The 27,791-nt window shown below is 43.4% G+C and overlaps 1 protein-coding gene across 1 annotated transcript in view; it reads right to left on the bottom strand.

The window, feature by feature from the left end:
• Kat2b (lysine acetyltransferase 2B) overlaps nt 1-15,219 on the bottom strand; it is a 106,786-nt gene extending 91,567 nt beyond the window's left edge. The window contains exon 1 of the mRNA XM_026395917.2: nt 14,819-15,219. Coding sequence (XP_026251702.2) covers nt 14,819-15,127 — 309 coding nt within the window. The 5' untranslated portion in view covers nt 15,128-15,219. The remainder of the gene's footprint in view (nt 1-14,818) is intronic.
• Between the last annotated feature and the right edge of the window lie 12,572 nt (nt 15,220-27,791).

Below are 27,791 nucleotides of genomic sequence, written 5' to 3'. Positions count from 1 at the left end.
ATGAACAAATTATGGCGCTTTTGTACAACAGAATACTGCTCAGCAATAAAAAGAAAATGAACCAGTGATGAATACAACAACACGGATGAATTTATAAACAATAATCCACTGAATGAAAGAAGAGTCTATACGTGCAAGTACCATTTATATGAAAACTAACCTACACTCAAGATCAGTGGTTTTCCTGAAGGAGAAGGGACCTGCATGCTCAGTGGTAAAGTGGCTGCCTGGCATGCATGAGGCCCGGGCTTCCATCCCCCCAACAGAGAGAGAAAAAGCTGAACAGCAAGGAGCAGAAAATAGTTTATCTATTATAACAGAAATGTTCTACTTCTTGACATCTATTTATCAAAACTGATTATACTAAAGATCTGGGCGTTTCACTGTGTGAAAAAAATCATACTTCAGCAACCTGGTTGCCTTCCCCACCTCCACTCCTCCACTCGCCGCGCTGCCCTCCTCCACCCAGCAACAGTGGCCTCCTGGCAGCCCTTCAACACGCCAAGCCCTTTCTGGACCCAGAGACTTTGCATTCCCCACCTGGCACCCTTATCCCTCGCTGTGTTGTCATTCAGGCCTCATGGTGTCCCCTCAGCAGAGAGACCTCTCTGGGCACATGTCTGGAGGAATTCCCCCGGCATTCTCATTTAATTCTCTGTTTTCATTCTCTGTGTGGCACTTACCACATTCTGTCATTTTGTTTATTGTCTGCTTCTGCTCCCAGAAAGCAAACTCTGCAAGAGTAAGGGCCCATCTGTCACTGCATCCCCAGTGCCGAAATCAACGCCTGGCACATTAAAATAACAATTTGTTGAATGAACAGAAAAAGTTCATATCGTCACTATTTTCAATTCGCAGCTATGAAACCTGAGCCCCATAAAGGGTGAGGAGCCCATCGTGGTCACACAGCCAGAACAGAGATCTATGTTCTTTTGCGAGGAAAGGGGTTACTGGAGATTTAACTCAGGGGTTCTTTACCACTGAGTCATATCCCCAGCTCTCCCCCGCCCCCCCCCTTTTTTTTTAAAGAATTTAACCTTAGCTGGGCCTGTAATCCCAGCAGCTAGGGAGTCTGAGGCAGGAGGATCACAAGTTCAAAGCCAGCCTCAGCAACTTAGTGAGGCACTTAGCAGCTCAGTGAGACCCTGTTTCTAAATAAAAAAAATACCAAAATAGGGCTGGGATGTGGCTCAGTGATTGAGCACCCCTGGGTTCAATCCTCAGTACCAAAACATAATAATTATTTAACCTTGATTTTTTATTTGTGGACCCGGTGCTATGGCACACGCCTATAATCCCAGCAGCTTGGGAGGCAGAGGCAGGAGGATGGCGAGTTCAAAGCCAGCTTCAGCAAAAGTGAGGTGCTAAGCAACTCAGTGAGACCCTGTCTCTAAAAAAATATAAAATGGGGCTGAAGCTGTGGCTGGCTCACTGGTCAGGTGCCCTTGATTTCGATCCCTGATACCCCCGCCCCCAAAAAAAGGATGATTTTTTTTTAATTTGTTTTATGTGGTGCTGAGGATTGAACCCAGTGCCTGACCCTTGCTAGGTGCTGAGGGCCATTACCAAGTAGGTATTGACGCATCGTAATCCTTGCCAGTGTACCCCATGTTAAATGGACTTGCCTTGGAAATTTGCTGCGACCTTGCTTGTGTGTTTGAGAAAGATGACCCTGCTCAAGGTGATCGAGGGTGGATCCAGGTTTGAGGAAGTATCCTGCAGGTTTGAGGAAGTATCCCGGTCCTTGGGCTTAGGGTGTTCCCGGTTTAAGGCGTTTCCCGGTTTAAGAATATGGGTTTTAGGGAAGTTGAGGTTGAAGATTATTGCTGCTGGGATTAGGGTGTTCCTGTTGCTTGTTCCCGTTGAGTTCTCGTGAGATTCAAATGGGATTTTGGAAAAAGCCTCGTGGAGTAGGTGAAGTGTGCGGCAGAACGAGACTGCCCCTGAACGTGTGTGGAGGCTGGTGTGAGATCCGGAATAAAGAATTGCTGTTTGAACCTACAGAGCTGTGTGGTGGCTCGTGATTCTGTGCCAAGCCGAGTCATTGGCACTTGGCTTCGGCAGCTAGGCAACTGCTGTACCACTGAGCTACAACCCCAGCCCCCCAGCCCTTTTTATTATTTTAAGACAGAGTATTACTAAGTTACTTAGGGCCTCTCAAGGCTTCTGAGGCTGACCTCCAATTTGTGATCCTCCTGCCTCAGCTTCCAGAGCACTGGGATTACAAGTACGTGCCACTGCACGCAGCTCAAACCTATGTTCTAAACCACTCTGAGGTCTTCCTTCCCTTTGGTTTTGCTTCTTTGCTTGGTTTTTTTTTCTGTTCACTGCACCTGAGCGGGACCTCTGTCTACACTTCTACCTGTCCCTAGCTTGTGATGGGGTTTCTGTGTCACAGACTTTATGTTTAGTAATTCACTTTAATTTTTCTTTTCTTGCATATCTGTCTTCCCGGTAATACAAGGAGCTCCTTGTGGCTTTCATTTTCTTCTACACACATAGCACAGAGCTGGGCCCAGGCACCTAACCCAAATGTATGTGTTCCCTTGGAGGTGAGGTTGACTCAGGTAGTCCTGTGGGTATGTGCAAATCCTGGGTTACATGACTCACTTTGTTATTTCAAAGTGTGCTGACCTTGGCTTCCTTGGCATTCTGCCATCCAATTTCAACACCAGCTCGTTAAAGCTGATGCAAATTAGCGCTGCCACCTTCAGTCACTGTGATATTACTTGGTTCTTGTCCCTGTACTTCTGGAACCTGCTGCATACCACACAAGCTTCCCAGAGGGCTACACAAGATGAGAGCAATGAATGGGGACTGATTACGATGGTGTGGAATTTAATAGATGCATCCCTAAACATCTTGCCCTGAGGTTACTGAAGAAATTAAATGTCCTCCTGAGATTAGACAGTATACCATTCCAAGTGGATCATTAGAGAGATTATGCACAGTTTTCCCAAGAATAACTAAGTTCATCTTCTGATGTAAAATTATGAGCCCAAATTAAACAAATTCTATTGTAGTCTTTAGTTAAAATGAACAGAAAAATAACAAAAAAATATAAATATTTAGAAAACACACTTTAATACAAGGTTGATTTTTTTTCACTAGTTCACTAATAAAATACAAACTTTTAGAATATAGGATTAAGCTGCCTATCCCTCTAAGAAATACACATTCAAGGGAGAATGTGTATTTCTTACTTAACTCCCCAAACAATTCTCTGTCTTAAAATAGCCTGTATCCCTCCCCTTGAATGTATATCTGCTTTCCTAAATAAATCTGTATGTATCTATGGGAAAGAAAGAAAAAACATAGCATAAGACCTTTTCTCACTTTGTGGGTTTCAACTTGCAGATCTCACAGTACCTCTGTGAGAATTCCATTCTAATTTACAGAAGAGGAAACAGTGGTCACAGAAGTTCACATCATACATACAGAGAAGGACTAAAATGTAGGCCTGACTTCTCCTTGCTTGATCTTGTAACAGCAGTACAGGCAGTCAGACAAGTGTGGTTGTCACCAGATCTTTATGAGCTACTGAGAACCACAGTTAGCTATGAGTAGTTGTCATGCCAGCCTTAGCTGGCAACTGCTCTATTCTGCTCTGGATCACATGGCTAGTGTCTAAACCTCTCGGAGCCTGTTTTCTCATCTTTAAGACATGATTTCCTTTCCTCCAGTCCCACAAAGCCTCTGAATGCAAAATGAACCTTTTATTCAACTAATACTGAGTGCCTTCTATATGCAAGGTGTAGACCACATAGAATATGAAGTAAACCCAATACCCTACTTTGTGGGAGGCTTCTACTCTCATAAGGGAAGTAGAAAAGAAATCATTTTAAAAGTATATGATTTTCAGGGCTGGGGATATAGCTCAGTTGGTAGAGTGTTTACCTCGCATGCACAAGGTCCTGTATTCAATCCCAGCACACATATATATGATTTCCAACTATTGATAAATGCAGTAAAGGAAAATAAAATGATTTCAGATTGATGGACAGGGTGCTGCTATTTGAGATAGAGGTGGAAGAGGGGAACAGGAGTGATTCTCTGAGAAACTGGACTTTGAAAACAGACCAGAAAAAGGTTTGACAAGAAAACACAGAAGTACTCAGAGGAGAAAAATGTGCAAAGCAGGTATCACAGACAAAAGTTTGCTCAGAATGACAAAGGAGGAGCTGGGATTGAGGCTTAGTGGTAGAGGACTTGCCTCACACGTGTGAGACAGTAGGTTTGATCCTCAGCACCACATAAATAAATAAAGGTATGGTGTCCACCTACAACTAAAAAAAAAAAAAAATTAAATGACAAAGGATTCAATTCTATTTCTATTAAAACTGAGGGATAAATTGCCATAAGAAGTTTGATTAGAGCCGGGCATAGGGGTACATGCCTGTAATCCCAGTGACTCGGGAGACTGAGGCAAGAGGATTGCAATTCCCAGGCCAGCCTGGGCAAGTTAGAGACCCTGCCTTAAAATGAAAAATAAAAAGGGCTGGAGATATAGCTCAATGACAGAGTTTCCTTGGATTCAATTCCCAGTACTGAAAAACATAAGTCTAAACAGGAGCTACCTAAGCAGAAATCTTCTAAAGTGGCCTCTACTATAGAATGAAATGTTAAAAGAATAAATGAAGGGCAATAGGTATAATACCCCATGCTTATACACACTCTCAATTCAAAGATGAAAATCCCATTTGGCTAAATATATCAATTACAGAAAAGATTGATTTACAGGTGGATGGTTCACAGGACTCTGTTAAATAAAAAGCTTGTCTTTATATATTCAATACTAGTTTCCTGGGATGCAGATGCTACCAAAAAACTGAGAGGAGATGAACAATAATCTTGTTTCTCACTGCCATTTCTGGGGATAAGGTGGCATTAAGTGGCCTCCAACACAGCTCTGGAGAAGATGGAGATGACTGTTCTCTTTCCAATATCTCCATCCACTAGACCAATACCACAGAAGTGTCACTAGCCCTGGACCTCTGTGGATTAGGTTCTGGCCAGCCTTTTAGGAAACCTGCCATCATTCCTAACATATGGATCCACACAGCCTGCAGAATACAATGTGTAACAATCCTAGTCATCTTCCAGAACAAGGGCACTGGTAGTAGGACATGATATTTACCATTTGGGGACTCACCAATACAGACTCCAGGGAGAAGGAACTGTGCAGGCTGAACATTCCACCAACTGTGACATCATCACCGCCTGCCCCCACCTCCCCTCCTTCTGCCTGGCTATCATTCCATTCTTTATTTACATCTGTTTGGCCAACTCCACACTGATTTCTTGTCCACATTCCTGCCTATGTGGGCTCTTCCCAGCATACCTAAGTTCCAAATCCCCATTCTTTCTTTCAAAAGTTTAACTAAAAATCTATTGTATTACATCCTTCACAGCCGTCGACTCCATCATCGACAATGGCTGGCCGTTTTTAACTTGTTTTTTTAATTTGAAAACACGTGTCTTTGCAAACCACTGCTACACACAACAGCATGGCTGCATCTCACAGGCATAAGGTTGAAAGAAACCAGACACAATGCATTCATACCATAGGATTCCATTTATGTGACATGTAAGAACAAATGAAACTCATCTCTAGTAACAGAAGTCAGAATAAGGGTTACCAGGGATAGGGAGGGGGCACAAGGGAACCCTCTGAGGTTCTGGAAATGTCCCATAAATATGGCTTTATCTGGCGCCAGTGGTGCAGATGTCCACATTTGTAACAATTCTATGAGCTATTAACCTAGGACTTGAGTACTTTATTGTATGCATAATACACTTGAAAGTTGTTTTTTTTTTTTAATGACTTTCCTTTTGATGCTGCTGTGCATACAGTCCTAAATAGAGCTATTTGGGGATCTCTGAAGCTTCAGGATAGTCAATTCTTTACCTTCCTGACACAATTGACACCTTCTACAACCTGAGTAGGTATCTCTTTCATCTTCGCTCAACAGAAAATTCTATTGGGCCATGCCAGTGATCAGTCTTGATTGTCAGCTTTAAAACAATCAAGAGCATGCATATGACTGTCCTGGGTTGGTACTACAGAATGCTTACTGTGCAGGCCATAAAGTATCAGTGGCCTAGAAAAGCCTTTGAACATACTTTTCAATAGGAAGACAATAAATGTTAAAGGACACAATGACTGAAGTAAATGAAATTCTCTCCGGAAACCATTAGGAAAACAAATCCCCCCCACCCCATTAGGAAATTTTGAAGGAAGAGGAAAAATGGTGCACTTTGATGTGGGTCAGTGCTCTCCTGAGCAAACACTGAAGCCTGAGGAAGTCACTAACCTCTCTGGGTGTCAGTTCACTGCTAGTAAAACGACCTGCCTTACCTTCCTCTTACCCCAGGTAGAAGAATCAAATGACCTGAGATACAACACTTTGCAAAAGATGAACTGTTGATTCCAATGGAACACTTTTAAAAATGAAAGAGATGTTTGTGGAATGCTCAGGTTCCCAGAACTTTCACATATGCTAGACTATTTAATCTTCAAAATAGTCAATAAGCTTGCTCCTTGACTCCCACTTCACCAAAGAGGGAACTGAAATAAGGCAGTTAAGTGACCACCCAAGGTGTCCAGCATGAGGGGTAGGGGGCTGGCAGAAAGGTTCCCTGGAGTTCTTCACCAGATTCTTCTGTTTAAATTAGATGACCACAGCAAAAAGGCACAGAGCTCCAAGAGTAGGGAACTTGACAAGTCTTTCTAAATAGCCACTTTTCTCTCAAGGAGAAAGCAACTAAATCAGAATCCACAGAGCACTGAATATCCAAGTTTTAGAGGCACTGAAGTGAGTATTCAGATCTTTCTTCTGAAAAGCAAATATGATAACTCTTCCAATATTGCTCACTTAAAAGTGTGTGCCTCTTCAGGCACGGTGGTGCACACCTGTAATCCCAGCTGAGGCAGGAGGACCACAAGTTCTAAACCAACCTCGAAAGTCAGCAAGAGCCTGTCTCAAAATAAATTTTTTTTTTTGGGGGGGGGTGTACTTGAAAAAGAGTTGTGGTTGAGCACTCCTGAATTCAATCCCAAGTACAGAGAAAAATAAGAAAAAGAAGGGGGGGGAGGGAGAAAAGAAAGGAGGTGGAAGGCAGGGAGGGAGGAAAAAAAGAACTGAGGAGGGCTGGGGATGTGGCTCAAGCGGTAGCACGCTCGCCTGGCATGCGTGAGGCCCGGGTTCGATCCTCAGCACCACATACCAACAAAGATGTTGTGTCCGCCGAGAACTAAAAAATAAATTAAAAAAAAAAAAAGAACTGAGGAAGTCAGACTATTGATTTATTTGAATTACAATGTGAACAAGCAACTGAGTTTAAATCTGCCAGGTAGTTTTAAAAACAAACAAACAAAAAACCTTAAAGGGTGCTACATCACAAGTTGCTATTTGCAAGCACATGCTTCCTAAAATGAAACAGTCTTCAGATTTTGTTCTGCTGTGCCCTGTAAACTAATTTCTCAGGTACATAAAACTACAGATTGCAACCTGAAAGCTTTTCAGACTTGAATTTTAATCTTCCTTGGAATGTTGTAAGACGACACAATTAATTATGGATCTCTTTCTCTCAGTCCTCCCCCACCCATCCAGCCTTATCCCACCACCACCACCACTCCTTTACCAGGAATTGAACCCAGAGGCACTCTACCTTTGAACTACATCCCCAAACTTTTTTAAGTTGTAGATGGACACAATACCTGTATTTATTTATTTTTATGTGCTGCTGAGGATTCAACCCAGTGCCTCACACATACTAGGCAAATGCTCTAACACTGAGCCACAACCTCAGTCCCTCCAACCATTTATTATTTTTTATTTTGAGTCAGGGTCCTGCTAAGTTGCCTAGGCTGGCCTCAAGTTTGACATCCTCCTGCCCCAGCCCCAGCCTCCACCCACTCCTCCAGATATGTTTGCTTTATATTCAGTATCTTCCCCACATTATTAGGGCTGTCACATTAACAATTTTTATTCATGATAGTTTTATATCTCAGGCCTTTTGTATTGTGCCTGCCCAGTGAAACATTTTTCTGTGCATGCTGGGCTCTATGATACTTAGAGCCTTTTAGAGAAGTCACAGCATGAAATAATTGTTCGCTATAGATTTATGTAGCTACAGGCTGATCTTTTAAAACAACATTTTATCTACCTCACTCTGGTTTGCATCTTGCTGTAACAATACTAGCTGTATAAAGAGTCTCCAAAAAGATATTTTTAATTTGCTTTCTGTCTGCAAATCAATAATCAACTGATACAAAATATCTCCTTAAAAAGCTGGCTGGAGGAGGCTGGAATGTAACCCAGAGTTAAAGTGCTTACCTAGTAGCCTGAGGCCCTGTGCCCCATTCCCAGCACTGGAAAGAGAAAAGAAAGAGGGAAACAGTAGCCGAAGGGGGAAGGGAGGCTAAAAAGCAGGAGGATCACAAGTTCAAAGCCAGACTCTGCAACTTGGCAAAGCCCCAAGCAATTTAGCAAGATGCTGTCTCAAAATAAAAAAGACACTTCAGGGAATGTGGCTTAAGTGAATCGCCCCTGGGTTCAACCCCCAGTACCAAAAAAGAAAAAGGAGTGGGGTATAAAGAAAGGAGAAGGGGAGAGAAGGAGAGAGAAGAAAGAAAGAAAAAGGGGGAAATTTGACAGGACGATACTTTTAGGGGGAATGGAAAAGTTTTTAGCAAGGGACTGGGAGCAAGGAATGGAGACTCACACCTGTAATTTTAACTACTCAGGAGGCTGAGGCTGAAGGATCACAAATTCAAGGCTGCTGTGGGCCTCTGCCTCCACAGAGATTCTATCCTGCAGATTCTATACTCCACATGACTTTTTTAGATCAAAACCTTTACTGGGATTGAACCCAGGTAAATGCTTTATCACTGAGCTATGTCCCAGCCTAAATTGTTATTTTTTAAGTGAAGACTAATTTTATAGTTTTGTGCCCCTGTAACTCTCTAAGTGTTGCACTCAGCCTAGGATCTAAGCAAGCAGACTCTCCACAAATGCTTGGTGACCACAGACTAAGGTATCAAGCAGTTTGTCACTATGAACACAGTATCTTTATGTCCTGGGATGTTTGGAAACTTTTTTTCCAGAGGCACTTAACCACTGAGCCGCATCCCTAAACCTTTGTTTTGTAGTTGTAGATGGATAGCCTGCCTTTATTAATTTTTATGTGGTGCTAAGGATGGAACCCAGTGCCTCACACATGCTAGTGCCTCACACTTTGCCACTGAGCTACAACCACAGTCCCTGTATTTTTTTAATATATATATTAAATATATAAACATATTTTTAATATATACATTATTTTATATATATTATATAATATATTATACATATTTTAATATATATTAAATATATATATATATTTTTTTTTTAGTGGTAGGTGGACACAATACATTTATTTATTTTGATGCAGTGCTGAGGATCAAACCCAGTGACTCATGCATGCTAGGCGAGCACTCTACCACTGAGCCACAATCCCAGTCCAGGTCCTGTATTTCTTATTTTGAGACAGGGTCTCACTAAGTTGCTTAGCGCCTCACTGAATTGCTGAGACAGGGCTTGAACTTGTGAGCCTCCTGCCTCATCCTCCCAAGCTGCTAGGATTATAGGTATATGCCATTGCACCCAGCTCTGTACAGCCCTCTTTAAATCCTCAGTTATGTCATGAGATGGAGAGTATCATTCCTACTTCACAGACAACGAAACGCAGGCTGAGGTGAAGTCCTTGTCCAAGATCACACTGCTGGATATACTAAAATTGTTAACTCAGATTAGTATGAAGTAACTTTAAACCCATATTTTTAGCTACTATACCCCTGTTGCACCCCCACCCCCACCCCAGTGTATGACCTATTCCTTTGGGAAGGGTCAATCAATGGGTTTGTTTTTTAAGTTAATAGGTTACTTACATTTAATTCAAGGAGATTTGGATTTGGGGTTTTCAGATATTCACTTGAAGTTTCTTTTAAATTTTTGTTTTGTTTTGTTACCAGGGATTGAACACAGAGGTTCTTTACTAGGGAGCTAAATCCACAGGCCCCTTTTTTATCTTTGAGACTTTTTTTTTTTTTAAAGATAGAGTGAGAGAGAGGGAGAGAGAGAGAATTTTAATATTTATTTTTTAGTTTTTGGCGGACACAACATCTTTGTTTGCATGTGGTGCTGAGGATCGAACCTGGGCCGCACGCATGCCAGGCGAGCACGCATGCCAGGCACTACCCCTTGAGCCACATCCCCAGCCCCGAGACAGGCTCTTTTTAAATTGCTTAAGACCTCCCTAAATTGTAAGGCTGGCCTTGAACTTGTGATCTTCCTGCCTCAACTCCCCTGAGGGGATTCATGACAGCCACCACACCCAGTGATGTTTCTTCTAAAACATTCAAAACATAATCCCAAAGTATGCCTATAATCCCAAAAACTGGAGGCTCAAGTTTGAGGCCAGGAAGGGACAGGAAGACTTCAAGTTTGAGGCCAGCCTGGACAACTTGAGGAGACCCTGTCTAAAAAAAAAAGTTAGGGATGTAGCTCAGTGATAAAGTGCCCCTGGGTTCAATCTGCAGTTAATATAATAATAACAACAGGTTGGATATGTAGCTTAGTGGTAAAGTGTCCATGGGTTCAATCCCCAGTACCAAAAAAAAAAAATGGTCCCACCAACACATACGGGATACCTAGAATTGCCCTCCGTGAAAAATCTCCTTCAACCAATTGTCAACAAGTAGTCACACCAAAATTTCACATCTATCCCCTAACAGTTAATTATTTCCTCCATTTTCTGTTGTCTAGTCCAGTCACTTGGCCAATAACCACATCACATAGAGTCTATTCAGAGGTTCTAATAAACACATATCAAATAATCAAACTTACTTACAAATCACCATAAAACCACCAGGAAGGAAGAGTACAGAGCAGTCTGAGTAATTTCTAATGGAAAGGCTGACCAGGGGGGTAAACAGAGAAGGCAAGGAATCAGACATGTGCAGAAGAGTCAGTCGGGAGTTAACTCTGGTTTGGATTTTGGGGTTGGTTGTTTTGTTGCTGGTGACTGAACCCCCCGGGCTTTGCACATGCTAGACATGTGATCTATCACCAAGCTGCACTCCTAGCCCCAGGAGTTCCTTTTAAAGTGAGGTGAGAAGAGTTTGCAGTGCCCGTGAACAATGTGTGCAAAGGCCCTGAGATGAAAGGGAACCATGGACTCCAGGCCCTGAAAAAGGGCCAGGGAGAGCAGTGGCCATACAGGGCCTGGTGGACTCCAGGAAACAATCTCAAGGATATGACGAAGAGACACAAGATTGTCAGACCAGCATTGTGTCACACACAAGCAAAAATGACCCTCTGAGGCAACCTTTGCCAGGACACAGTTCAAAGAACTCTACTCTGGATCCTGCAAAACAAGTTTGTTGTTGGTTTTTTTTTTTTTTTTTCATTTCTTTCTTTCTTTTTTGTCCCCCCTCCCCCTCTTTCTGGGGCATGGCATTCCACCCCTGGCTGTGAACTAGCTCCCTTCTTTTTTGTTTTGTCTGTGAAGTTTAAAGGCCATATCTTTGATCAGGTCTGGTACTTGTTTTCCTTCCAATAACCCCTAGTAAACTACATCTCTTTCCAGATCCCACCTCTAACCTCTCTACTCTCTTTCCAACTTGCCAAGGGGCTATGGCAAACTATATAACAATCTGTCATCTGGGGCCTGCTATAGCAACTGTGGTGACAGGCTGAGAAAGAACCCCAGATTCTGCACTCTCAGAGACTCATCATACCCAATCAAGCCCAATTAAAAAAAAAAAATGTTGGGCCCACACCTGCAATCCCAACAAATCCAGAGGTAGAAGGATCACAAGTTCAACACCAGGTTGATCAACTTAGTGAGACATTGACTTAAAATAAATTGTAGAAGGGGCAGAAGGGTATAGCTCCATGGTAGAGCAGCCCTGGGTTCAACCCCCCAGTACCACAAAAAAAAAAAAAAAATCTGAGATGTCACTCAATTTAAGAGTCCTGGATTCCCCAGCACCCACTTGGCCACACAACAGCCCTCCCAAACCAGGGACTCCTGGCAATGGAGGCCTGGCTTGGGTTGGCCCAGCTCCAAGCTTACAGATCTGCTTTCAGTTTCTTCACTACAAGAAGTTTTACCCCACCCACCCTGCACTGCCAAGAGTCCTCAGCAGCAAATGACACTTCCTCTAGGAAGTCATTCCTATACTACCCATGCCTCTAAAATATGAGCTGCCCTGCTCAGAGTCCTTACACCACTCCAAGAAAGTTTTGTTTTTGTTTTTTTGGGGGGTTTTTTTTGGTACTATGGTTTGAACTCAGGGGCACTCAACCACTGAGCCACATCCTCAGCCCTGGTTTGTATTTTATTTAGAGGCAGAGTGTCACTCAGTCACTTGGTGCTTTAATTTAATGAGGCTGGCTTTGAACTCACCAACCAAGCGGGGATTACAAGTGTGACCACCACAATAGGCTCAAGTAAGTTTTTTCTTTTCTTTTTTGGCAGTGCTGGGGATTGAACCCAAGGTTTTGTGCATGCAAGGCAGGCTCTACCAACTGAGCTATATCCCCAGCTCAATTAAGTTTTTTTTAAACTTCATTGTAATTGGTCCACTGTCTTCCTCCCTAGAACTTCAACACACACATCTACACAAGCATCTCCATAACAGATCCTGAGTGTCACAGGCCAACCACACACCAAGCACAATGCCTGGCAACCAGTTGAGACCCCTCAAAATATTTGTTGAATAAATCAGCTAGTGAAAATTGACCCATTCAATTGCTCAGCAACAGAGAGGCCATTAATAAGAGAGGTTTTCCCTTCTGTGAGTTGAGTTGAGAATATGAACAGGAAACTCAAGTCAAAAACTTTAGAAATGATGCTTCATCTCACTCATGGAAATCTTAATACATGGAAGGTGTGTGAACGTGTGTGTCTCTTCCCTGCCTCAATGAAGGTCAAATATATGCATGGTTTTAGATACAACCAAAACTTCAGGGAAGTTCTCAGAAATTAAGGTAACAGCAGGCAGCAGGAAGAAGAGGTGCAGGTGATAGGAAATCAATAAATTAATTTAAAAATAAAGCAAAGGCAGAAAAACTGAGCTGACTCAGTTCTTACACTAGCCCACTGTGGCCATCAAGTAATTGAATGCACTCTTGATTCTACGCAGAGTTTTCCCTTCTGCCTGTTACACTTTCGGGTCCTCTTTTCATTAATCTAATGCCTTTTATAACCAACTCCTGGGCTTCCACCTTCTTTGAGAAGATACTCCCCACTTGATCTTTTTTGCATTCCTTCTTCAGAAATACCAACTGTGTGGCATCATTATTTCACAGTTCCCAATTTCTCAGCTGAATTCAGAAGGAACCAGTAATATGTTGTTCAGGTATGAATAAAGATCTTGCTACACAGAAGGCAGTCAAAGAACTAGCAAAGTTTCACCTGGGAGTTTATTAGAAATGCAGATTATCAGCCCCACCCCAGACTTTCAGATACAAAGCATTAGGACCGGCTTCCCAGCTGATTCTCATGCATATTAGTTTGAGAAGCCCTGGGCTAGATCCTCTATTCACTCCACAAAGGTTAAATGAGCAAAGATAGGAGGACAAAGTAAAAGCTCAACAACATTAGGCAATGCTGTGGGAAAAGGGTAAGCACAAGCATTCAGCTACCATTAAGAGTTCCTCTAAATACCAAAAGCATCCCCACCAGGGAGACATTCTAGCAGGACTAATAATCGGCACACCAAAATTCCAAAGTGCCACTGCAGCACAGTTTTGGGAATATGGAATGTATGAACTTGACCCTGTTTGCAGCAGGCGGGAAGAATAGATGGGAGGTGTGTGTGTGTGTGTGTGTGTGTCTTCCCTGCCTCAGCCACAGGCCGCAGGAGCTGACAAGGCCAAGTCCCCGCCCCCCTCAGCTGTCACCCTGTCAAAACAAAGCCGCTGCTGACAGCGCAGGGCCAGTCCACCCCGCGGCCTCGGGCAATCTCCTATCTCAGGAGCAAAGCCCTCACAACTGGATCTGCAGCTGGGGGCCACAGGGTGCCTAGAACTGGCATGGAGAGGAGATGGCAAGAAATGTGTCCTCAAACTGAGCAGTAGCGCTCGCCACGCTGGGCTGTCACCTTGCCAAATCCTGTTTACACCCCGAGCAGCTGGGACGGTGCTTTAACTAAACAAGTAATAATACAATAATGACAGGGCTGTCACCGCGCGCCGAGGCCTCCAGGCGCCACAGGACCCTCGCCTCAGGCCATGCCCACCTACCCACCAGCATGTTCCTCCCTTTCGCTTTCCCAGTGCTCCGAAGTCCAAGACCTTCTCCGCCCTCACTCCTAGAACCCAGCTCCTCCCAGTAGGAGTAAGGCTAGAGGTCAAGCGTAGAGAGGACCGCTCAGATCCCCCCAAAAGATGTTATCCCAGCTTTGGTTAGTACGCCACACCAAATACGGCTCCACTCCCGTGAAAGTGGCTCCGGCGAGCTCCTACAAAGCAACAAAGCCCCAGGGTAGCCCGGGAACTGGACTACCCGAGGCTACTCTTTCCACGGGGTTGAAATGAAGCTCTCTCCTTCTGGGTGAATCCCCTTCTTCCAACCCAACGAGACTCTCTTATCCGAGAAGCAGCTAATTGCGCGCGGGCGACAGCAGCACTTCCGCGGTGCAGCGGCCCCAGGCGGGAGGCGGGAGACTGGAGGCGGGAGGCAGAGGTGGGGGCGGGGGGAGGGGGCGGGGGTCCCGCGGGCCGGGCCCCTGGCCCCCAACTGCGGTCTGGGAGCGCCGAGCGGGTACCTTGCAGGCGGAGTACACTCCGAGTTTCTCCAGTTTCTTGGCCCGCGGGGCGGAGCGCAGCTGAGCCTTCTTCACCGCGATCCGGGCCGAGCCACCGCCTCCCGGTCCTTCGGCCGTGCCCGCCGCAGCCACTGCTGTCGCCGGACCGCAGGCGCCCGAGCCCCCGGCGGCGGCGGCGGCCGCACAGGGGGAGCCCTGCGGCGGCGCGGGCGGCAGCGCTGCGGGCGGAGGGGGCAGCGCCCCGGCCCCGGCCCCTGCCCCGACTCCCGCCCCGCAGCCGCCCGGCCCGGCCCCGCCAGCCTCGGACATGCCGCCCCAGAGCACGGCAGGAGGCGCGAGTGTCAGGCGCCGCCGCCGCCAGGGTCTCCCGCTCGGGCTTTGGTCGTCGGGAGCGCGAGACCCTCCCCCACGCCCTCCCGCCCCCTGCGCCCACCCCCCTCCCCGCCCCCGCCCGCCCCCGCGCGCCGCTCGCCCGCCCGCCCGCCCGCTCCGGCCGCGGCCCGCGCGCTGAGGGTGGCGGCGGCGGCGGCGGCGGCGGCAGCTGCTCCCCGAGGAGGGAGGGGACTAGCGGCTCCGCGGCCGCCGCCGCCACTGCACACGTCCTCCCCCGGTTCTCCTCCCCGGGGCTCTGCTCCGCGCCCTGGCCGCGGACATGTTCCTCGGGGCTGCGGACCGGCGGTGCGCACGGGCGAGTGCCGGCCTCCGAGTGTGCGCCGGGCGGGGAGGCCCCAGCCGCCTCTTTTCCGCCGCCCGCGGGTGTGCGCCCCCAGCCCGGGAGTCCCTACACCTAGCGCTCGCCCGCCAGGGGGCGAGGCCAATCCCCGGGTGTGGGTGAGAGTGAAGATGAGGGTGGGGGTAGGGGCTGGAGCCCAGGCACCTGCTGGTCTCCTCCCCCCACCCCCCGCTCTGCGCCCCCTCCCTCAGCGGACCCGCACTGGCCAGCCCTGGGGAGGGAGGACCTCCCAGTCACTCGTCCTTCCACTCGGTTCCACCCTCTCTCCGAGCGGAGACAACTTCCTCCACCCTAGCGGGAGCCCGAGGAAAAAAATATTTTTGAAAAATACCCGTCCATGCTAATCCTTTTCTTTGTTGCTAATTCACCAAAATAAAGGCGTAATGTTTTCCTGGTCTCTTTTTAAATACTTTTCTGTCCAACTTTTTTGTTGTTGTTATTATTATTTAAGAACGCTTTCTTTCCGTAACAAGTTCTGGATCAAATCTGTCAAAAGAGGAGAAGGACTCAGAATATATTCTGTAATTTTTGTTTGAAAGTGTCGGTTGCTAACAGAACGACTGTCTAAAAGCATTGTCAAAATAAAAACTACGCGCAGTGGAAAGTTTGAACACAGCAAGTTGAACAGGGTTCGTCTCGGATTGGTAGGATTATAATCTGCTCTTTTCGTAAGTGTTAAAATAGTTTCAAAATTGATACCACAATGCATATTAGCCAGAGAGAAAAAAATTAGGCAACATCCAAATGAATATTGATTTTGGCTTCAAACTTAACCACACACCACACACACACAGTCTCGCAGTGTTTCAACTGTTGCTGAAACTTGAAAACCATTGTTTTTATTGTTGCTGATGACAATGAGGACGGTGTTCACTACTGTGGAGCACACATTTCACTTTTGTATTTGAAAATTGTGCACCATTGGTCGACTTTTCTAAAGCAGGTTTTAAAAGCCCAGCACTATTTCTTCGGACCATTTACAACTGCCCTACATTTGCAGAGCGAGTGTTATCAAATGTAATATGGGTCAAAATGTGCTTATGATTAGATTCTTTGCATGCTTTATAATTCTTGTCCAGTTCTAGCCACAGATTCCTTAAAGTTGTGGTTTTCCTTGGACACATTCCCCTTACCATCCTGTTTATTACAGTTAATTTCCTCTATCCTTTTTCCAGATTCTTTGTTCTTTTAACTCTTAATGCAGAGTGATGTGTTTAAAAGGTTAGAAAAGTTTGTAGATCTGAACAGCGATGTTATGCAGGGCAAAAAGAAATATCCCTTCCCAGCTTGAGTCCAGTCTGAAGATCTGGAATGGCAGAGCCTTAATTAGGTTCCATCAGAAAGATCAGGACAATTAACTTCAGGTTTCCTTTCTCAGCTTAAGGTGCTTTGTCTTACCATTGTTATTCTCTTATTCTCTTTCTCTACTGAGATGTTCTGCAGGGTTTTTTTGTTTGTTAGTTTGTTTGTTTTCTGGAGGGGGGGGACGGGGGGGGGGGTTACTGGGGATTGAATTTCATCCCCAGCTCTTTATTTTTTAAGACAGGTTCTTCCTAAATTTCCCAGTGAGAGCCCCAACTATGTTTGTTTGTCTGTTTGTTTGTTGTTGTTTTCCCCCAACTATCTAGTGACTGTGATTGTTAGATCAAATTTTATTCTTTTTTTTTTTTTTTTTTAAGTACTGGTGATTGAACCCAGGGCCTAACACATGCTAATCTAGTGCTCTACCACTGAGCTATGTCCCCAGTCATTTTCATTTCATTTTGAGACAGGGTCTCAAAAGTTATCTAGGCTGGCTAAGTGTGGTGGGGCACACTCTTAACCCCAGCAACCCAGCAGACTGAGGCAGGAGGATTGCAAATTCAAAGCCAGCCTCAGCAATTTAGCAAGTCCCTAAGCAACATAGGGAGACCCTGTCTCAAAATAAAAAGAGCTGGGGATGTGACTCAATCACTGGTTCAATCCCCAGTACCCCCCATATCCCCCCCCCCAAAAAAAAAGAAGTTGTTCAGGCTAAACTTGAACTTGGGATTCTCTATTTGAGTTTTAGAAGTTTCTGGGATTCTAACATGCCATACCTGCCTAAAGTTTTTACACTATGATGTTAACAGATACTGATATAGAGGTTTGGATGCCATTTTGCAAGCTTTTTTTCAAGCTGATGGAATGATCTAGCTGATATTTTGTACATTTCACTGGATGTAAATGTTTCCCCCCAGAATTTTTTAGGACTGGGGCTGTAGCTCAGTGGCAGAGCATGAGGCATTGGGTTCAATCCTCAGCACCACATAAAAATAAAATAAAGGCATGCTCGGGCTGGGGATGTGGCTCAAGCGGTAGCGCGCTTGCCTGGCATGCGTGCGGCCCGGGTTCGATCCTCAGCACCACATACAAACAAAGATGTTGTGTCCACCGAGAACTAAAATAAATAAATAAATTCTCTCTCTCTCTCTCTCTCTCTCCCCTCCTCTCTCTTTAAAAAATAAATAAATAAATAAATAAAGGCATGCTGTCCATCTACAACTACAATTTTTTTTTTTAAAGCCAGACATGGTGGCACACACCTATAACCCCCAGCACTCAGGAGGCTGAAGGTGGGAGGATCACAAGCACAAGGCCAGCCTGGGCAACTTAGCCAGACTCTGTCTTGAACTTGAAAAATAAAAAGGATTGGGAGTGTAGCTCAGTGGTAGAGTACCCTCGGGTTCGATCTCTAGTGCTGAAGGGGCCTGGACCCTACTTAGTGGTGCTCATTCTGAAAGTTTGGGGTGCAATGTTGTTATGGTTTACATATGAGGTGTCCCCTAAAAGCTCATGTGTGAGGGGATGCAAGAACATTCAGAGGTGAAATGATCAGAATATGAGAGTTGTAACCTAATCAGTAGATTGATCCACTGATAGTGATTAACTGGGTGGTAACTGCAGGCAGATGGGTGTGGTTTATATTTTGTCCTTGGTAAGCAGATCTCTCTCTCTGCTTCCTTGCTGCCATGTGTGAGCTGGTTTTCATCTATCATAACTTTCTGCCTTGATGCTCTACCTCATCTTGGACCCAGAGCAATGGAGCACATAGGCATCTAAGGACTGATACCTCTGAACACCAAATAAACTTTTCCTCCTCTAAAATCATTCTTAATAGATGTTTTGGTCACAGTCACACACACACATACACACACACACACACACACACACATCAAAAAAAAAAAACTACTAAAACAAATGTCTTCCCATGCAATTTTTTTTTATTTTTATTTTTTTTTAAAGAGAGAGTGAGAGAGAGAGAGAATTTTTAATATTTTATTTTTTAGTTCTCGGCGGACACAACATCTTTGTTGGTATGTGGTGCTGAGGATCGAACCTGGGCCGCACGCATGCCAGTCGAGCACGCTACCACTTGAGCCACATCCCCAGCCCCACCCCATGCAATTTCTTAATGCTGTGTACTTTTGTTGCCAAGAGCTAGGTCCTTGTACCCAATGCCAACCCAATAACAAAGATATGGTTTTGAGAAAAAGGAAAAAGGTTTATTGCTTTGCTAGCAAAGGAGAAACACAAGGGACTCCTATCTCAAAGGCTCTGATTCTGCCCATCTGCAGAAACAGAAGGCTTTTTTTAAAAAAAGAGAGGTGATTCAGGGAAAATGAGATTAGGGAGGAGAGATCAGGAAGGTGAAGATCAGGGAGATCAGGAAGAAGTTTATGGAAAAGAAGATCAGGGAGGAAAAGGTTAGAGAGAAGAAGGTTGGGAAAAAGAAAAAAAAAAAAAAAACAGGGGCTGGGGATGTGGCTCAGGCAGTAGCGCGATCGCCTGGCATGCGTGCGGCCAGGGTTCGATCCTCAGCACCACATGCAAAGATGTTGTGTCCGCCAAAAACTAAAAAATAAATATTAAAATTCTCTCTCTCTCTCTCTCTCTCTCTCTCTCTCTCTCTCTCTCTCATCTAAAGATGTAAGTTTCAAAGCCACAAGGGAGAGAAGCATCAGAAAGTAAGCTGATGCCTAGGGAAATGGGTAGACGAACAATGGAGATGTGATACAGCAAGTAGAACAAAATGTAGGTTGTTCACTGTATCATTATTTCCAATTCTCTATATGTTTGAAAATGTTGGGAAAACTCAGATTTATTATTAACCCTCCATAACCAGGATCCCCCTCCTAAATTGTAATAGAGCCACTCCTTTGGAATTATCTTTTTCTCCTGGCTCTGCTTAATTCCTAATCATTTTGCAAGGTTTATGTCCTGTTCCCTTTGCTCAGCAACCTAAATTCTAAAGGGGCGCCTCATCTATATGGTTCCAAATAATCTTTAGATTTACAGGTCCCAAATCATTGAATGACTTTTGTAATTTCCCTCCTTGTTCTTTAGTTCTGTAAATTACTGTAAAGTAACCTGTCTGGGGCTGGGGATATAGATCACTTGGTAGAGTGCTTGACTCACATGGGTTTGAACTCACATGGGTTCAATCCCTAGCACCATAAAAATAAAAAAGTAACCTGTCTATCTAAAAAGAATCCAGGAACTAGCCCCAGGGAGTAGAGGTCCATTGCCTTTGTTCTAGAGAAGAAGGAAAAAAGAAGAGAGTCCAGCAACCCTAGGAGTCTGAGGCAAAAGGATGCAAATTTGAGGCCAGCCTCAGCAATATACTGAGCCTTTCCATAAATTAACAAGAACCTGTTTCAAACTAAAAAAAAAAAAAAAAGGACTGGGGTTGTAGCTCAGTGATGGAGCACTTGTCTAGCATGTGTGAGGCCCTGGGTTCGAATCTCAGCACCACATATAAATAAAAATAAAGTTCAAGTTCTATCAATAACTTTAAAAAATTAAATATTTTTAAAAACTGAAGGATTAGGGGTGTAGCTGTGTAGTTCAGTGGCAAAGCACCCTTGGGTTCAATCCCCAATGCGAAAAGTAAAAAAATTAAAAATGAAGGAAAAGATTGACAAAGACCCCACTCAGCACATAGTCTTCCTGCCCTGCTTCTCTTTTCCATTCTTATAAAAATCCTTTGTAAGATGGACATCATTACCCTAGGTACATGTAAGACTGCACTTATGGTGCGATTCTACATTGTGTACAATCCAGAAAAATGAAAAGTTGTGTTCCATTTGTGTACAATGAACAGAAATGCATTCTGCTGTCATATACCTAATTAGAATAAATAAACAAATTTTAAAAAAGAAAATTCAAAATATATTTTTAAATTAAAAAAAAAAAAAAAAAAAAAAACTTTGTACAACTCATCTCCCCTCCTCACCCTATCCCCCAAGATGTACCATCCATTTTCTTCAGGTCCAGCCCTTGAATAAACCTGACTCCTTTCCACCAACTCTTCTCTCCCAAGTGTTGGCCTTTGAGCCAGGGGTTGTGGCACACACTTGTAATCCCAGTGACCAGCTTCAGCAATTTAGGAAGGCCCTAAACAAATAACCGAGATCCTGTCTCAAAAAGAGAAGCTCAGTAATAGAGCACTCTTGGGTTCCATCCCTGGTACCAAAAATAAAAACAAAACAACAACAACAACAAAAAACAAGTGTTGGCTTTGGAGAAGCCAGCAGCCCAGACTTTTTCTGGTAACAAAGCCACCCTCAGAATTCAGGAGGCAGGCTTTTTGCAGGATGTTTTGAATCAGAAGTAGCCAACCTCATTTTAATCCTCCCTGAAAACCATCAGTGTCTGAATGGTGAATGGCTTCTGACATCTACGGAACATTATTTTTCATTATTCTCCCTGCTGCCCGACCCCCCCACCCCCAGCATCTATACTGCCTTAGGCTAAAGGCCCACAGTTTCCAGGCCTATTTAAAGTGTGTTATAAGCACCAGGCAGGGAATTCTCCATGGCAAAGGATTCAGGGAGCTTGCTGCCTCCTCCTCATCAGGCTGTTGAAAGCATTTAATAAGCTCTCCCGATGCACAGTGCACTTTTAACAAGTGAACACCAAGAAGATAAAAGGCAGTGTCCTAGTTTACTAAGTATTTGCCACTTTCTGCCAGGCACAGTGGTGGCACATGCCTGTAATTCCAGAGATTCCAGAGGCTGAGGCAGGAGGTTTGCAAGTTCCAGACCAGCCTCTGTCAGCAAGACTCTGTCTTGAAATAAAAAATAAAAATAAAAAAGGTCTGGAGATGAAGCCCAGGGGTAGAGCACACCACAGGGTCCAATCCCTAATTGGGGGTTGTGGAGTCAAACATAAGAGAAAGATTTAAAAAGAGACACAGAAATCTCTTAAAATTAGTTGCCTTTTACAGGGCACCCTTGTGAGAAAACTTACTCTACCACCACCCCCAGCTTTGATACAGGGATTAAACTCAGGAGCACTTTATCACTGAGCTACATCCCCAGCCCTGCCCACCCCGCTTTTCTTTTAAAATATTTTATTTTGAGACAGGGTCTTACTAAGTTACTTAGGGCCTTACCAAATTGCTGAGGCTGGTTTTGAACTTGCAATCTTCCTGGCTTCAACCTCTCAAGTCACTGGGATTATAAGCATGCACCACCATGCCACAACTTCCTAACTGATCTCTCTGCTTTAACCCTAATTTTCTCTCCACAGAAGAGAGTTTTAAAATTGTAATTGAAGGCGCTGGGGATGGGGCTCAGCGGTAGCGCGCTCGCCTGGCATGCGTGCGGCCCGGGTTCGATCCTCAGCACCATATACCAATAAAGATGTGTCTGCCGAGAACTAAGGTAAAAATGTTAAAAAAATAAAATAAAATAAAATTGTAATTGAAAACCTGATGCTGATGACACAATTCCCTGCTTAAAACCTTCCAATGATTCTCCTTTTTTTTTTTTCCTAATTTTGAGATAGGGTCTCAATAAATTGCCCAGGCTGTTCTCAAACTTTCCATCTTCCTGTCTCAGCCTCCTAAATTGTTGGGATTACAGGTGTGTACCACCATACCCAGCTCCTAATACTTAAAGCACAGTCTTGACTTCATGATATTAAATAACGTGGAGTTGGCAAAGCCTACTACTCCCTGTGGGCGGCACAGATGGTCTTCAATTTATGATGGTTTGACCTATAAATCTTTCACTTTACTATGGTGCAAAACCATACCCATACACTCGTTCTACTTTTCACTTTTATTAGAGCATTGGATAAGTTACATGAGATAGTCAACACTTTATTATAAAGTAGGCTTCGGGAAAATAAAATAGGCTTCAGTGTTAAATAATATTACCCAACTGTAGGTTAATGTATTCTGAGCATGCTTAGGGTAGGCTAGATTTAGCTATGATGTTGGTAGGTTATGTATTACGTGCATTTTCCACTTGTAATGTTTTCAATTTATGATGATTTATTGGGACATAAACCTACTACAAGTCAGAAGCATCTTTATTCTTCAGCCAAACTCAGGAAGTTCTTTCCTATTGACACCCCCCCCCCCCCCCCCAGTTTGAGGTGAAACTCAATTATCTGCTTCCAATGGCAGGTGGGATCTGTGTAAACTGCAGGCTTCTGCCGCTGAGAAAGCCTATTTAGGAGCTAATCACAGCAGGGGATGCCTGCTACAGTCCCCTCTGAGTGTCCCAGCTAGCAAAGCCATATTCTTTTTTTTTTTAAATCAGTATTTCTTTTTAATACTTTTTAGTTGTCAATGAACCTTTATTTTATTTATTTATATGCGGTGCTGAGAATCAAATCTAGTGCCTCATACATGCTAGGCAAGTGCTCTACCACTAAGCCACAACCCCAGCCCAAAGCCATTCTTTTCTACTACTAAGGAGCAGTGAAAGGCATGCGGCAGCTTTTTTTTTTTTTTTTTTTTAAGTACCAAGGATTGAACCCAGGGGCACTGAACCACTGAGCCATATCTCCTGCCCTTTTTATATTTTATTTAGAGACAGGGTCTTCATGAGTTGCTTAGGGCCTTACTGACTTGCTGAGACTGGCTTTGAACTTGTGATCCTCTTGTCTCAGCCTCCTGAGCCACTGGGATTATAAGCATGTGCCATATGCCCAGTCATGCGCAGCTCTTGCCCTCTAGTATCACTGCAGACCCCAGAAGCTCACCACCAATTTCTTTTCCAGGTCTTATCTCATGAATTTGAAGAATGAAATTAACTGGGATCTTCTAGTTGGCTATGCCCTTAGTAAGACCCTGTCTCAAAATAAAATATATTGAAAGAAAAAGTTTAGGAACTTTCCAGTAACCTCCATTCAGGTCCACCCCAATTCCATCCCCCCACTCCCCCCACCCCCCCTCCACACACACACACACATGAAAGCTTGGCTAGAATGTTTGGAATGTTTGATTATTTTCCTGGAGTGGTCTTTACACTTGAAAAAAAAAAAAAAAACTTTAATGGGGGGGGCCTATTTACTATCCTAACTTATTCTGCTTTTACTATCTGGTGTGGACACAATGTGGCTAGACCCTACTTATACAGTTTCCAGTGCTCAGAGATGCCTTCCCAACTTAGAAAAGCAAGTTTTTCCAGACATTGTGGAACCTGTTTGTAATCCCAGGGACTCAGAAGGCTGAGGCAGGAAGATCAAAACTTTGAGGTCAGCCTCAGCAATTTAGGGAGGTAGCTAAGCAGCTTAGCAAGACCCTATCTCAAAATAAAAATAAAAAGGGCTAAAGATGTGACTTAGTGATTAAGCATCCCTGGGTTAAATCTCCAGTACAATAAAATAACAATTAAGGGGAGTTCTATTTTTCTTGGCCTTCTGATTTATTTATTTATTTACTCTACAGTGCTGAGAATCTAACTTAGGCCTAGAGTACTTGCTAGGCAAGTACTCTACCTGGAGCTATACTCCCAGATCTGCTTTCTATTTTAATTACTAATACATACTTGCACTGCCAGTTTACCTACCATTTGCAAAGAAAGTACAAGTAAATAAGAGAAATGAAACCTGTTTCTTTTTTTTCCCCTCTAAATTCAAGCAAAATGACGTGCTGCTTTTCTAAAGCCATACATAATTATCTATTGCTTTAAGCAACTGGAAATTATATATGCAAATTAAATTTCCAAAGAACCAAAATTTGGTATGACCTAGATTTTCCAGAATGATCTGAATATCATGAATTTTATTCTCCTTAATGTCAGATAATTGTTTAAAATAAATTTATGAGGGATTCTCATTCTCTACTGTAAAAATGTATGTGTGTGTGTGTGTGTGTGTGTGTGTGTGTGTGTGTATATATATATATATATATATATATATATATATATATACAATTTCACAAATTAGGGGGTAAAATTTCTCACAACATATTTGTAGTTTAGGGTCCAATTACTGGAGAAAACTGGTTTCATTTTTTAAAATTCCTTATTGGCTGAGCATACCAATGCTGGCCCTTTATGTCAGCAAAATACAGATAACTATGTGCCAACCTATGAAACTGGTTATATATCAGCAACTATAAAGAATGAAGTATTCGATATGTAATGGGATATTCTTCTAAACCATAATTTTATATTGTTATGAAATATTTTAAAAATATAGAAAAGTAAAGTGATGTAGTATCTATATTTGCCAAGCATATCCCCCTCCTGCCCCTCTTGGTATTAGGGACTAAATCCAGGGGTACTTAACCACTAAGCCACATTCTCAGAACTTTTTATTTTTTTATTTTGACATAGGGTTTTGCTAAATTGCTTAGGGATTCACTAAATTATTGAGGCTGGCCTCCAATTCCTGCCTTAGTCTGCTAAATTGCTGGAATTACAGGTGTGCACCACCATGCTTGGCTAAATATTGTATATTCTTCAATTAGTTTTCAAAGTAGCATTTCTCTTAAGCTCAAGCAAGAGGAGCCCCAACTCCGGGACACATAGTTTAGGGAGTTCCTCATGTCATAAACATTCAAAAATAGGTCGGTGTGGGGGTGGCTGTCACTTAGTATGAGTACCAGACAGGGCAACCCTGTAAACCTAGACAGTCACCCTTCTGCTTAGCAGTCTGAAAGCCCCAGGGAGACACACTTCCTCACATCTTTTGCCCTAGATCTTCAAAACAAAAGGCACCCACGATGGAATGCTGGATTTTTCTAGGAGAGAGGCTGGGCTTTGGAGTGCAGAAAGGGTTTGAGTGGCAGAAGTGCTTAGGTAAGAGAAAAGACAAATTAATTAACTTGTCAAATCCTCCTTCTTAGCATGAATGCAAAGGATTCTTGCATAACAAAGTATTGTTTCCCAGAGTGCCAAGCAGCCATTTCTTGCTTCTCTTTGTGTTCCAATTCATGGTTCTGAAGATCCTCATAAATTAGCAGTGTTCAGTAATTTTGCAGAGTGTCTGAGGAACATTTTGTAATATGAATTCATTTTACCCTTAAATCTGTAGGTATAGAGATCTAAACATTACACATGGATAGCACAACATGGATTCTTTCATTGGCAAATTTGGTAAAACTATTTAAGAAGACCCTTACATTTTCTAAAAAGCTAATAAGATGTTCAGTCGTTGTTTTGGGGTGTTTTTTCTTTCTTTCTTTCTTTTCTTTTTTTTTTTTTTTTTTTTTTTTTTTTTTTTGTACCAGGGATTGAACTCAGGGGCACTCAACCACTGAGCCACATTCCCAGCCCTATTTTATACTTTATTTAGAGACAGGGTCTCACTGAGTTGCTTAGTACTTTGCTTTTGCTGAGGCTGGCTTTGAACTCATAAATCTCCTGCCTCAGCCTCCTGAACTGCTGGGATTACAGGCTGAGGCAGGAGAATAAATTGAACCCAGGAGTTTGATGAGCCTGGGCAACATATTGAGACACCATCTCAATAGCAACAAAATAAAAAATAAAAAAGCAGAAAAAAATAATAATAATTTTGAAAAAAAGAAAATCCTAAAAAAATCAAAATAAATAATAGAAGTACTGGGATGGATGTGTGGCAATGGTGGGTATTCTGTAAATATTAAGGGTCCTCTTCTCCTTCCCCCAATGTTCTGTTTTAATTTGACATCAGATTAAATTCTATTTCCCCTCCTTCATTCCCCACCTTCCACCTTCCACATGCAAAACATACATGTCCTATTAGGGATGTGGTTGCTTTATGAAAACAGGTCTAAAATATGGAAGATATGAAAGCCAGCAAAGCTGAATGGAGATATTAATAGGTAAAGCCAGGTGTGGTGGTACACACCTATTATTCCAGTTGTTTTGAAAGCATGAGGCAGGAAGATTGTAAGTTTGAGGCCAGCCTGGGCAGTGAAGTAAGACTGTTTCAAAATGAAATTTAAAAGGGCTGGGGATGTAGCTCAGTGCTTGTCTAGTTGTGAGAGACCTGCATTCCATCCCCAATACTGCAAAACAACAGCAACAACAACAAAACAAAAACAAATGAAAGCTTCAGGATTTTTAGCACTACGGGCTAACATTTATACATCTTCAAATACACCTGGCATATTTTCATAGCTGGAATCCATTTTCTGAGGTGCTTTGTGAGAAACTAAACTTTGCTATAGCACCTACCAATAAGAAAATAAAGGGGGTGGGAGAGGGAGCGCACACCTGTAATCCCAGCTGCTCAGAGGCCAAGATAGGAGAATTGAGAGTTCAAAGCCAGCGTCAGCAATTTATTGAGGCACTAAGCAACTCAGTGAGACCCTGTCTTTAAATAAAATACAAAATAGGGCTGAGGATGTGGCTCAGTGGTGGAGTGCTCCTGAGCTCAATTTCCAGTACAAGGAAGGAAGGAAGGAAGGAAGGAAGGAAGGAGAAAGAAAGAAAGAAAGAAAGAAAGAAAGAAAGAAAGAAAGAAAGAAAGAAAGAAAGAAAGAAAGAAAGAAAGAAAGAAAGAAAGAAAGAAAGAAAGAAAGAAAGAAAGAAAGAAAGAAAGAAAGAGAAAGAAAGATACAGGGGCTGGGGTTGTGGCTCAGTGGTACAGCACTTGCCTAGTATGTGTTAGGCACTGGGTTCGATTCTCAGCACTGCATATAAATAAATGAATAAAATAAAGGTCCATCAACGACTAAAGACATATGAAAAAAAAAAAAAAGAAAGAAAAGAAAACAGAAAATACAAAGAGCTAACAGGCTAAATATGGTGGGACAGGACTATGTTCCTGGCAACTTTGGAAGCAGGAGGATCAAATAAGGCCAACCTGGGCTATTTTTTTTTTTTTTAGAATTTTTAATATTTATTTTTTAGTATTTGGAGGACACAACATCTTTGTTTGTATGTGGTGCTGAGGATCGAACCCGGGCCGCACACATGCCAGGCGAGCGTGCTACCGCTTGAGCCACATCCCCAGCCCCCTAAACCTGGGCTATTTAATGAGACTCTGACTCAA

This window comes from Urocitellus parryii, chromosome 3 (assembly GCF_045843805.1).
Source record: "Urocitellus parryii isolate mUroPar1 chromosome 3, mUroPar1.hap1, whole genome shotgun sequence".
NCBI lineage: Eukaryota > Metazoa > Chordata > Mammalia > Rodentia > Sciuridae > Urocitellus > Urocitellus parryii.
This window is presented reverse-complemented; position numbering and strand designations above follow the sequence as displayed.